The sequence below is a fragment of the Camelus bactrianus genome, chromosome 13 (genome assembly GCF_048773025.1).
Source record: "Camelus bactrianus isolate YW-2024 breed Bactrian camel chromosome 13, ASM4877302v1, whole genome shotgun sequence".
Classification (NCBI taxonomy): domain Eukaryota; kingdom Metazoa; phylum Chordata; class Mammalia; order Artiodactyla; family Camelidae; genus Camelus; species Camelus bactrianus.
In genome coordinates this window covers 63,728,779-63,742,101 of record NC_133551.1, presented here as the reverse complement: position 1 = coordinate 63,742,101, position 13,323 = coordinate 63,728,779, and the positions used below count along the sequence as shown (strand labels likewise).

General features: G+C 39.4%; 1 protein-coding gene across 2 annotated transcripts in view; it reads left to right on the top strand.

Moving 5' to 3' along the window:
* Positions 1-788: 788 nt before the first annotated feature.
* Positions 789-13,323, top strand: part of KDM1A (lysine demethylase 1A) — a 54,869-nt gene continuing 42,334 nt past the window's right edge. Inside the window, exons 1-2 of one of the 2 annotated variants that reach the window (XM_074377217.1) lie at positions 789-1,303; positions 8,932-9,097. In XM_074377217.1, the coding sequence (XP_074233318.1) occupies positions 950-1,303; positions 8,932-9,097 (520 nt within the window). In that variant the 5' untranslated portion in view covers positions 789-949. The remainder of the gene's footprint in view (positions 1,304-8,931; positions 9,098-13,323) is intronic. The other variant, XM_010957384.3, reaches the window with a different exon arrangement.

Below are 13,323 nucleotides of genomic sequence, written 5' to 3'. Positions count from 1 at the left end.
GAAACAATTACAGCTCAGTGTCCTAGTGGAACTAAGCTTGAAGAACACAAGGCCTATTCCAGTGTTGGGTCACTGAAGGATTCCTGCAATAATTAAAAGAATAAACCACCACCACCATCATGGGTATTAGAAAGAATTAACCTGGAGTAGAAAGATGTCCTGTGTGAGGGGACGGGGAACATAATGGGTGGGAGGAGGTGCGAGTGAGGAAGTGCGAATGGGGAGAGGGACTGGACAGAAGGAAGATCATGAACAAAGCCCCAGAGGCAAGAGCAATCTCATTTGGACTCATCTGGATTTCCTAACTTCTGTCCATTTTATTACCACGAAAGCCATTTGCACTTTAACATTTCCCCAGTCTAAGCAGGATAATTATGAATAGTAAATAAGATGATCTACCAGTTACATTTCAGTGTTTTCCCCTCAGTAGACCATAAGCTCTTTGAAAGCAAGAACTTCATAATCAAACCCTTATCAAGTGGTAAGCATTAACCAATATTGGTTGAATTGACGAATGAGTACGTGAATGAATGAATGAATGAATGAATGAATGAATGAATTTATGAATACACGCAAACGGCTGGAGGAAATGGTCGCCCTCGGAGGTGCAATCTGGCTCAGAAGCCCTAGGATGGGGGAAACGGGGCTGGGATCGCCTCCAAAGGTCAAGGAGACGCTCTAGGAAAGCTTCGCGCACTCGGCCAGGGAGCCGCTCTAGCCGCCAGGACGCCGCTCTATGGCAGCGGGGAGGGCGGGGCCGTGGGCGTCTCAGGTCTTATTGTCCGGGCGCGGCGGGAGCGCGCTCGGCGCGTGCGTACGCGGGGGCTGTTGGCATCGGGGGCTGTTGGCATCGCGGACTGTGTGAAGTAAGGCGAGGCCGGGAGGCTCCGGACCGACGGACCGACAGACAGAGCGGCCCCTACGGCCGTCGGCGGCCAGGCGGCCGGACATGTTGTCTGGGAAGAAGGCAGCAGCCGCGGCGGCGGCGGCGGCAGCGGCGGCGGCCGCCGGGTCGGAGGCGGGTGCCGGGGCAGCGGGCGGCGCGGAGAACGGCTCCGAGGTGGCCGCGCCGCCCGCGGGCCTGTCGGGATCTGCCGAGACTGGGCAGGGGGCAGCCGGGGAGCGCACTCCCCGCAAGAAGGAGCCTCCGCGCGCCTCGCCCCCCGGGGGCCTCGCCGAGCCGCCGGGGTCCGCTGGGCCTCAGGCCGGGCCTACCGTCGTGCCTGGATCTGCGACCCCCATGGAAACGGGAATCGCGGAGACTCCGGAGGGGCGACGGACCAGCCGGCGCAAGCGGGCGAAGGTGAGGCCCGACCCCCTCCCTCAAACCACAAGTCCGGATGCCTAGTTTCTCTGAGGTGACAGCCCCTTTACCCCCCACCCCCCGTCCGGGTCTTGGGCCTTGAGCCTCGCGCTCACCCCCGACCTCACGAGTCAGCCTATCTCCTCCCACCTCCCCTCTAGCTGGCTGGGTGGGGTGAGAGAGGGGACGGTCTTTGCCAGCGGTGAATGCGTCTTTGTGCTGGGACTGGGCGGTCCTGGGAAAGGGGGATCGAGGGGAGAGTATTTTACTCATTACCTCTTGTACCCCTTTTCGTTTTCTTGACTGGAAAAAATGGCTCCCTGACGTGGAGTTACGATTGGCCTTACTGGAGACGTACATCACTTGTTTGTCCACAGATGTATCTGGAAGCTGCTCAGCAGTATTTATATGTTTCACCTGGCAGCGCACTGGGGCTATAGGGTGATGCTAAATAATTTGCCTTAGCCATGGAGACCCGAGAAAAAAAAAAGGAACTTTTTTTTTTTGAGCCCTTGCTGTGTGCTAGTTTTCCTCTTTTTCCTTCTATCCTGGACCCCAGATGCTGTGTTCACAGCGTTACCAACATTTTATTTTTGCTAAATACAAACTGGCAGGCATTGCTACCCCATTTCAGGAATGAGTAAACTGAGGCACACAGTTTGAGCAACTTGCGCTGTCACAAAGCTAAGTAAGTGGTGGAACCGGAATGTAAGCCCTACACTTAAAATGTGATAAGGTATCACTAGCCTCTGAAACAAAGGACCACATGGGACGCCAACAGTGTGCAGGGCCCTGGGGCAGTGCTAGGGCACAGACTTTAGATTTGGGCCCTTTTCTGGAGATTCATGGTACAGTTGAAAAAACTGGAAATACGTAGTTTTTAAGTAAATATTTAAAATCACACAATTTGTGTAATTTGTAAATGTTAACAAGTTTTCTATCTTTATGTAATTTAAATGAGTGTACCAGCACAATGTGTATGAGGAGCCTCTTGGGAGCCTGCAGATTGAACTGCCTAGTTGAGAGATCTCTCACCAAAAATACCCTGTGCCAGGTGTAAAGGAGGAAAGTCTTTGGGGGGTGCTTTTACCAAAGCATGAGTTAGAAAAAGCACAGAGGTTGGTGACTCCTGAGAGAAATAAAATAGAGAGCCGAAGCCCAATTAGTTTTAATTTTACTATTTCAAAAGAAATTGTGGCCAGAAACCAGGTGAACGATATTTTTAAAAACAGATTTATTGAAGTAATTCACATATCATAAAATTTACCATTTTTAAGTGTATAATTCAGTGACTTTTATCTTATTCACAAAGTTGTGCAGCCAAGCACCACAGTCAATTTTAGGAGATTTTCATCACCCCCAAGACACCTGTACCGTTAGCAGTCACTCCCCATTCCTCCTTACCCCCAGCCCCTGGCAGGCACTGGTCTACTTTCTGTCTCTGTGGATTTGCCTTTTCTGGACATTTTACATCAATGGAATCAAATAATATGTGGCCTTTTGTGTCTGGCTTTAGCATGTTTTCAAGGTTCATCCATGTTGTAGTACTTCCATTCAGTACTGATAGCTCACTGGCCAAATAATACCCCGTTGTATGAATATACCACATTTTGTTTGTCCATTCATCAATTTATAGACATTTGTGTTGTTTCCACTTCTTGGCTATTATGAATAATGTTGCTATGAACATTTGTGTACAGTTTTTGGTGTGAACATGTTGTTGGTTCTCTTCGGTATATGCCTAGAAGTGGAATTGCTGCGTCATATGGTAGCTCTGTTTAATTTTTTGAGGAACTGCCAAACAGTTTTCCACGGCAGCAGTGTCATTTTACATTCCCACCCGCAACATATGAAGGTTCCAGTTTCTCCAATCTTGTTGACACTTGATATTGTCTGTCTTTTTATTATAGCCATCCTAGTGGGTGTGAAGTGGTATCTCTTTGTTCTTTTTCATGATTGTTTTGGCTATTTTGTGTCCCTTGCATTTCCATATAAATTTTAGGATTAATTTATCAATTTCTGCAATAAAGGCAGCTGAAGTTCTGATTGGGATTGCATTGAATCTGTAGATCAATTTGAGGCATGCTACAAGATTTCTGTCTTTGGAATTCTCCTATGCTTATTTTAAATTTTCTTTCTGATTATCTGTGAAACTCTCAAAAGAAAAATGGATTATGTGTTTATTTGGAGAGCAACTATAAAGTAAGGAACTGGGGAAGCTGACCTATATATTCATAGCTAGTCTTGGGAGCCAGAGGAAACAGACCTCAAGGGATAGAGTATCCATAAAAGAGTAAAATGAAAACTGAGTCCAGTGTAGACAGGCTGTTCTTCAAGGGTTTTTAGGTAAATGCAGGGGATATATCTATACCCTATGGCCTGGGAACTTACTCAGTTTGAGGGGAACCCTCTTTTTAAGAAATATATATACATAAACACACAGATATATATAACATAGATATAATTAGGTAAATAAGTAAATGTATATATAATTATATAATCAAAATTAAGTTCAGGGTATTGGAAGGAGTCCATGCAATTAAGGGTCCCTGACACTTAAGTTTCATTAGTTTCAGAATAAATTAACCTGAGTGTATGTGCTAACATTATGGCAAACTAGGGTTTGAAATTGTTAAATTGGGCTGAGACTTTAGGAACACCACATAGCTTAAGGAATGGTGGCCTTAAGCTGGTCATTGAGTTTTTTAAAGTGTTCTGGAAAAGAATGGACTTCTGGAGTTAACTCATCCTATGATTCATTTTCCTTAGGAAGATACATCCTACCTTGTAAGGTTATTAGATTTAAATACAGTGTAAACATAATGCTTATTTCAGTGCCTAGTATAATTAAGTAGGTACCCAGTGATTAAATACTACTAGTGGAGAAAAGGAAGTAAAAAATGTTTGGAATATAATACAAAGTGGTTTGAGAAGCAACGGGGATTTCAGAGTGGACAACTGAATGTTGGGAACAATAGGCAAATAAATTTAATTGGAAATGAGGTTTTTCTAGGAGCAAGATAAGTTGGAGGGATTGGTAGTGTTCGGGTTGTAGAGTGGTGTCCAAGTTGTAGAAAGCCAAACACTGGATCTGTGCTGTCCAGTATGGTAGCCACTAGCCACCTGTGGCTGTTGAGCACCTAGCCTGTGGCCAAAAGACTGAGGAAATGAAATTTTTAATTTTAACTTAATCCTAAATAGCCAGATGGTAAGTACTTACTAGCCACACATGGCTGGTGCTACTTTATTGGAAGCACAGATGCAGAACATTTCCATTATCACAGAAAATTCTATCAGATAGCATTGCACAAGACTTTGAAGTGTAGACTGTCCATGCTGTGAGAATTTAGAGAAGGAAAAGATGTATTTGTAAGCTTGGATATTTGGGGAATAATTTGCAGAGGAGGTGGGCCTTGAATTTTAGGCAATAGATTTGCAGAAAAAGGAGAGAGTGGCTTTTAGGAAGTTTAGGGATGGGTAGAACAGCATTGAGGACTTTTTGACTAGTGTGTTAGAAAATGATTGACAGGTAAGTTTGGCTGGTTAGAACCAGCTTACATGCTGGTATGAACGTTTTGGTGTTCATCTGTTAAACTATCTGAAAATATAACATATTTGGAAAATTAATCTGGCAGTTGTGTCCTAAGTGAATTGAAAAAACAAAACAAAAAGACTGGAGCTTTAAAATGGTTGGGAAGTGAATGAATCACTGTAACAAGGGTGTGGTGGAGAAAGGAGACTGAAGATGTAAATTTGAGATTCATAAGTGTACAGGTAAGAACAATTACCCTACTGACTCATAGCTGCCTATTGGGCCATCTTTATGTCCTTGGTTATAAGTAGGTGCAGAACCTCTGAAGTCTCAGAGGATTTTACTTAGGAATAAGATATTCCCAGTCCTTTGTGTTCAGAGCACCCATTCTCTTTCTCAGGGGAATGAATAGTTTTTATTTTCTAGAGTTTGTATGATTCATTCAGATGATTTTTAGTCAGTAGAGAAATCTTTTTTTACAAAATAGTATTTTATGCATAATCCCCAAATAAATACTATTTGCCTGTTTTATATTGAGTTTAAATTTATAGCATTTATTTTAGTTGTCAGTCTTTGAGACAGTGAGGCTGTTTGGTGAAGCCAAATTTGAGAATGGAGGGTAAGCATAATAGTTGCAATCTTGTTTCAGCCTCATTTTCTGTATTTTGTTTATGAAATATTGTGAAGATCCAGTACTGATTGACAAGTACGTTTGTTAAAAACTTCTGACTTCACACTCTGTGTATCCATTCTTCTCCTGAGTTCTTTCATCATCTTCATAGTCATTACTCTGAATTCTTTCTCGGAAAGATTGCCTATCTCCACAGCATTTGGTTCTTCTGGAGTTGTATCTTGTTCTTTCATCTGGAACATACTCCTCTGCTGCCTCATTTTCTCTAAATAATTATTTGTATTATTATTATGTGGTGGCTTAATTATGTTTCTTGACCTTGGAGAAGTGGCTCTCTGTAGGGGACATCCTTTGTGTCCCAACAGTACACTCCCCTCTCTCACCCAAGGGCTAGGAGCCAGCCAGTCCTAGGGTAGGGGTCTGGCCTGTGTTTGCGGATTTGGTTCTGCAGGCTGTGGGGTTGTAGTTTTCTTGCTTTTGATATCTGCCCCCTGGTGGGTGAGGCTGGTCTAGAGGTTTGTGCAGGCTTGCTGTTGGGAGGGACCCATGCCTGTTCACTGGTGGGTGAAGCTGGGTCCTGGCCCTTTGATGGGCGGGGTTGTCTCTAGGGGTGTGCAGAGATGCAGCTGTGGGCTCAGGAAGTCTTTGGGCAGCCTGTCTTCTGATGAATGGGGCTGTGTCCCCACCCAGTTGGTTTTTTGGCCTGAAGAGTCCCAGCACTTAAGCATACAGGCTGTAGGTGGGTCCAGATCTTGATGCTAATGACCCAAGCAAGATGTCAGTCTCCAGGAGAGTTTATGCAGTTGAATACTCCCAAATATGTTTGCCACCAGCTTTAATGTTTTCAGGGTAAGCCACAGCCACCCCCCACCTCCCCAGGAGACCCTCTAAGACCAGCAGGCAGGTCTGGCTCAGGCTCCTATGAAATCACTGCTTTGGCTCTTGGTCCTGGTGTGCATGAGAGTGAAGTCTCAGTTTTCTCCCAGTCCTGTGGAGCTCCAGCAGTTAATTAAGCCCCATTGTCCTTAAAAGCTAAATTCTCTTGCGGCTCCTCCTCTCCATGCCAGACCCCTGGGCGGGGGTGCCTGACATGGGGCTCAGAACTCTCACTCCCGTGGGAGAAGTTCCACAATATAACTATTCTCCATCTTGTGGGTTGCCCACCCTGGGGGTATGGGACTTGATTATATCATGAGCATGCCCCTCCTACCAGCCCACTGTGGTTCCCAGAGTCTCCAGTTGTAGAGCTTTTATGGTAGGTTCTAGTCTTTTTTTATCAATGGTTGTTCAGCAGTCAGTTGTGATTTTGTTGTTTGTGAGAGGAGGTGAGCTCAAGGTCCTTCTACTCCCCCATCTTTACAAGATCCCCTACCTTTAGATGTTGTTACTCCTACTTCTAGGTATTTTTCTGATCTCTCTTTCCTGAAAACTAAGAATTCTAGACTACCCTTTTCAAAGTGTATTCCTTGTTAGTAGTTGTTACTTCATCAAAACATTGGACTAAACAATGTTAAAAAGATTGTTTTTAATATAAAACTTCTTAGTACCTTTAACATGTATTGTGACTCTCAGAGAGGGAACCTATAAAGAATGCAGTGTTTCCTTAACTTTAATCTTCGTTTCTTTTTCCTTCAAGTTGCGTGGTGTCTTATGCAAAAGCTCAACTATTACAGTAGAGAGGACCTTATATTATTGTTTGTTTGTCTTAAAGTTTGCACATTGCCCAGTTCCATAGTGGGCATTTGTTAAGTGATTATTGATTGAATGGATAGGATTGATGGACAGGAGATTAAAGGACTGACTCTTTGGGACAGAGAGGAGTCAAGCACTGTTGAGAGGTAAAAGGAGAAAGGAAGCTGCATATTGTAAACATCTATTACATTTTTTTTTAACTCCCTCCCTCTTTGAAACCCTTTTTTCCCTCCTTGCCATTTACCCATTATCCTGAGGTCTGTTCCTTTATCTCAGTCAAGTAGGATAAAGTTTAGTGCCTACGTTTTTGGAGTATTTATTATAAATTCTCTCTATGAGATAGTTACCTGTGAGAATTTTTGTTGTTGTTGTTTACAACTAAAGTTTCAGCTTATTAAGGGCCAGGAGACGTTAATTCATTTTCATTTTCTTCATTGTGCCATGTTCTCTGTGTTCCGTATTTGATAGATAAATACAGTTAAATGAGATTCTTAGAGCATGGGTCAAAACTATTCAGTTTATCCATAATCTGTTTCCACTTTGTAACACAATCCCTGTTTTCAGTAAAACTCTTACCTCCCCTAGCTGCCTAATCCCCCATCCACCAAATCCTGTGGTGTGTCATTTTAAAAAAAATAAGAAAAGGCAAATAAAAGCAGTCAGCCATCTGGAGCTACTTCAAAGATATTTCAGAAGTTAAAATAGATTACATTCACTGTAATCCATAGGACTATTCATTTCAGAAATCTAATAAAATAGGTATGTTATATGTGGAAACCATGTTGTCTTTGCCCTTTCTCCACATCCAATAAATTATTTTTGTTTGATTCATTTTATCTTTTCAGTGCACCCGGAATAGAGAGCTATTGTTTCTGTGGCTGCCTGGAATCTTTATTAGGGTGAGAGTCACAGTGATGATGTGACAGTGTTCCAAAGTTGATGACTATGTGTAATAATACCACATTACGCATTTTAACAGAGGTCCATATTAATCTTCCCTATCCTAAGTTGTTTTGTCCCCAATAAAACATTCACTAAGATTGCTTCCTCTTTCTACTTATTACCTGGTTTTCTCCTGTATTATCAGTGTGAGTTAATAGTAAGATCTGTAGCCTCCATTTCTATATCACTTAAGTATTTGTTGTAATAAGGATTCTTTGCTCTGATGACTCAGCTCCTAGGTCACCTGTTTTGTTTTGTTTTGTTTTGTTTTTTAAGCAAATGTACCTTTTCATTGCTTCAATTTGACTATTATCATTTGCAACTTTTCATTCCCTGCCCACCCTTCTTACCTCCATTTGGTTTCTGGAATTCTTTTGCTGTTTTCCTATGGAATAGTAGTTAGATGTACACATTGGCATTAGACAGACTCGTTGTTCTGGTTAACTACGTTTTTGTCTTACTGAGGGCTATTTTAATTTTTTATTGAAACTTCCAGTGTGAACTTGATATATACATACATACAGATGTGCACACACACACACATGCACACGGTTTTTATTTGCAGAGAGCCTCAGAGTCATTAATCTGAATTTCAGTACTATGATGTGAAAGTTACAGATTGGACTAAATCTGAACTGACACAAGATTGTTTCATGAGAGTTTTTGTTTTTAATAGTTACCTGTTATGAGCCAACTTGTTTCTTGTTATTTGCTTATTTCTCTTAGAATTTAAAGTTAAAAAGCAATTCACTTTCACTGATGGTTCCAAATAGAGTTTCTGACTTTAGATGTTCATTGTATTTAGCTTTCCCTGGTATAATCTCCATATAGGTAGAGTACAGAGAGATGGATGAAAGCTTGGCCAACCTCTCAGAGGATGAGTATTATTCAGAAGAAGAGAGAAATGCTAAAGCAGAGAAGGAAAAGAAGCTTCCCCCACCACCCCCTCAAGCTCCACCTGAGGAAGAAAATGAAAGTGAGCCTGAGGAACCATCTGGTGAGTTGTAGCAATGAACCACAGTTTTGTTTTTTTCTTTAAAAAATAAGTATAAATGAATTTATTCCTATCCTGCAATGTTATTTATGTCTTTGGTTTATACTCTGATATTGGCCATGTGTATTTAGTGTATGTCGTGTATATATATATCTCTGTATACACACGCATATACATGCATACATACATAGTGGTACTGACATTCTTTTTGTGTGTATCTTTACATATAGGAGGAAAGTAAAGAAGAGGAGGTGGAAGGATAATGGCAGTGTAAGGCAGTTGGAAAGCTGGAGAAAATAAACAATTAGAGAAAACATAGAAAGCCAGACCCAAAGAACCAAATCTTTCAGTGGTAATTCTGGTTCAGAATTTAGAGGTAGAATGGTTTAGAAATTATTCTGGCTAAATTACGCATTTACTTCACAGTTAGATACTTTCTGATAAAGCCTTCATAGTATGGATCAGTTTTGAAAAGGATCTTTTTCTGGTGAACAAATGTAAAAATATATTCCGAAGTCAAAAAAGAAAAGGCCCAAGTGCCTGTTACTGTTTAGTTGTTGAGCTCTCCAGTCAAAGGAACAGTATAAGAAAAGGCTATGAAGAGATTCTAAGCTCACACTATCTTCACTATGACATGGAAAGATTATTGGACTCTATAGTCCTGGTTTCAGAGCTTCAAACATCTTGAAAGAATTCTAAAATCCTCTCAATCCTACTGAGGATACTCAGACCAATCAGGAATACCCTTCTGTTTTGGAGAGATCAAACAAAAGTAGAACCTTTATTAATATTTTATATATTCTCCCTTTAATGGCATCTCATTAACTCTTTTTGACTTTTAATTTTTACGGAGTTTTTCTCCTTAAAATACTTTCTGTATATCCAGTAAGTCCAGGTCTGTTCATCTCATCAATTCTTTTAGTCCTGCACCTTTTAAAAACAAAGTGCTGGTTTCAGACCCTATCTGTTGTATCTTGCATCACTTTCATAGGTACCCTGATTAAGATGTGCTTTCTTTCAGAAATTTTATCTTTTGCTTTAGCCTCTTTTTTGTTATTTTTTTTCTCCTCTATGATGTTATAGAAATACCCAGAAGTTATTTTATTTTTTAAGATTAATACTGATATATCACTGGAGTATTACAAATCAGATGTTAATTTAAACTTAGATTTAGAATTTATCAGATTCTGGCTAAGACTCTCAAAAATAAAAATTTATAATTTACAGTAATTATGTAATAAAGTGTAATAAAAAGAATACTGTTTGAGAACATTTAGAAAAAGATAGATTAGATTCTTGGTTCAAGGCTCCTCAGGAATCAGGTTTTCTAAGAATGATTTTCCTAAAACTTTCTTAAAATGACTTATTGGATGGTTACCTGTTGGGAGTGGTATGTTACCTTTGGGAGTAATGTCCCTGCAGCAAATGTGCCTCACCAACACCTCTCTTTTTGTTTTTTTCCTCCTCTTTCTAGTCTTTTACATAGACCTCTCCTCCCTTCTTTCTGTCCTTACTTTTAACTCTTCCTTTGACTCTCTACTTCTGGATTCTTCTTTGGTTCTTGCCTTTCTTTTCTTCTACCTTTGTTACAGATTTGCTAATGAAATACATGGAGATAATCCTTTTGATAGTTATTTTATTACAGATCAAGAGGCTGCTGATCTCTTGATTAAAGGACTCTTAAGAATTATTCAGTAGATGATCTGATATCTCAGATGCTGCCTCACCCTCTTTTTTGTGTGGCTGTCAGTGTCTCCAGTAAGTAACGGGTTTATCATAAAGTACCAAGTTGATGTACACTTTGTCCTCTGAAAATTTTAAACCAAGTCTTGGTGTTTTCTTTTTTTGTGAAGATTTTTTTATTGTGTTTTCTTTCTCCATAAACGTCAGATACTGTTTCTGTAAAAAGTAAATATCTTAACAAAGGGATTTAGGATTTGGGAAACTGTCTTTATACCATTATGTTAATTTTAGTCCAGTGATTTAAACAAGTTTTCTTAGTATTTTTGGAGAAGGTAAAGTTTTGTTTCTTAAGTTTAGGTTATCTTCAGTGCCCAGAGGTGTATTGATAACAGTCCAAACTTGCCAGTATATTATTTGTGGTTATGAAAATAGTTATTTTTCCTTTAAAACAACTGTAAATTTTTTTTTAAACGTTTGCAGGGTGAATTAGGGAAGTACTTTCTCTGGGAAAGTAATGGTAACTTACTGGACTATAGAATTTAGAAATAGTTTGGGCCTCATGGTGAATAATTAAATATTATCAGGGGAGTTCAAGCATGTAGAAACTGTCCAGGGTTTTCAAATTTCTTGTCTTATCAGAACCAGTTCTTTCACTTAAGTTTTAATTACAAAATTGAATGGAAGTATTGCTGTATGGATATCTTAAAATCTTGAGAGAAGGTATCGGTCTATTTCTTTACCAGGTCTTTTCTTCATCTCAGTCATTTTAGGTGATAACTAGATATTAACTTATTCTCTTAAAATATATAAGTAAGGTTTGTATACATTTCATTCTTACCAACTTTTAAACATGTTTAGAAAATTTTGCTTTGCTTTCCACAGTGTTAATCTTAAGAAGAATAAAAAGTTTTGTTAATTATGAAAGCACAAGGTATTCTGAAGTCAGTGGGTCAAAATTTGACTGGAGAAGATTCCTCTAGGGGAGTTGTAAGAGGAGGCCAGAAAGGGAGGTTGGAACCTTGGTTACCAGGCCAAAGAATTTGAACTTGGTGTCCTTTAAGCAGTGGGGGAGGATCTGGTCAGGGGAAGCATTGAGATTTTTTGAGTGAAGGGTGTTGGACCAAAATACATGTTTTGGAAAAATCAATCTGATGTGCTCTACAAGAGTGAAGTGCAGGAGTAAAGAGACTAGGTTTGGAGAGATGATTTAGGCTATTTTGGTAATTGAGTTTATTAGATTTTGGTCAATGGAAAAATGTTCTCAGTACCAAAGTTGAATTTTTATGGAAATGAGAGGTTGTTTTTTTTCTGTTTGTTTGGATTTATTTATTTGGGAAAAGTTCTCTGTTCTGGGATAAACATTGTTTTTAGATTTGTCAATTTTTAATTATAACTTAATGTGGCATGTAGTCCTAAGATAGTCATGTGGATAAATAATGTATTTTTCATACTAGCTATTGCTGCTTACATTTTGAAATCTACCTAATTTGTTTTCTTAAACATTTCCGTGTATTTTTTTCTTCTTTTATTTCCATGTATTTTGATATTTACTATACACTTCTGAAAATATTTGTTTTAACAAGTGATGGTTTTATTTGGTTTCCCAGTACCTTTTCTGTCAAGATAAAAGTAGTCATGGCAATTGAACAGGTTGTCTTTGGAATTGAGTGTTTGATTGTTAGTGGTGTCACATAATAGTGGAATGTCTATAAAATAAAGTAAAATGTCGGTTGGTGTTTATGTACTGCTTTAGAATAACTGCCCCTCTGTTAAAATAGCTTTCTATTGGAGAAAACTTTTTTCCCTTCTTGACTCAGTTGTTACCCTGTCTACCTTAGATTATTCCTCAGTGAGATTTCACTGTATTAACTGATTTGCTAGCACTTAGCTTTTTTATTTTCATAAAAAAACTTACTTTTTTTCCTCTTTACTGCCTTTCAGCAGTTAAAATTTTCCAGAAAAATCTCACTAGTAGTTCCTGGATTTAAATTTTGTATTGGAATACTGTTTAGGAACTTTGGCTTGGGAAGATATATTTCATTTTGGGCTAGAAGTAGCTTAGTTGTGTAAAGCTTAAGACTTTTATGTAAACTTACTCTAAAGTAAATAAAAAATTTGAAATGGGCTATTAAGATGCCTTTCTTAAGACTTCTTCAAGTTAATGGATTTCTCAATAGACATTAGCAGTATGTTTAAAATATATGTATATATGTGCATGTGCTTGTATGTGTATCATTTTTCCAGGCTCAGTGATGTGCTAATACTCTAAGGCTTCCATTAACCATTGGTTAACTCTTCACATTGATTTTGTTAGATATGGTTGGCTGGTTGGTGACAGCTCTATATTATAACCTATTTTATTGAGTGACTGTGGGAAGAATCACTTTATTGCCTTGTTTAAAATAAGAATTCTTGTAAGAATATAAACAAAGAAAAATATTTGCTCCCTTTGTTATTGTGCATGGTAATTTTGGATGTGTGTGTTTGAAAGAGATATGGGCTGTTAAACAAATTACAGAACAATAAGACGTGAGAAATTGGTATGA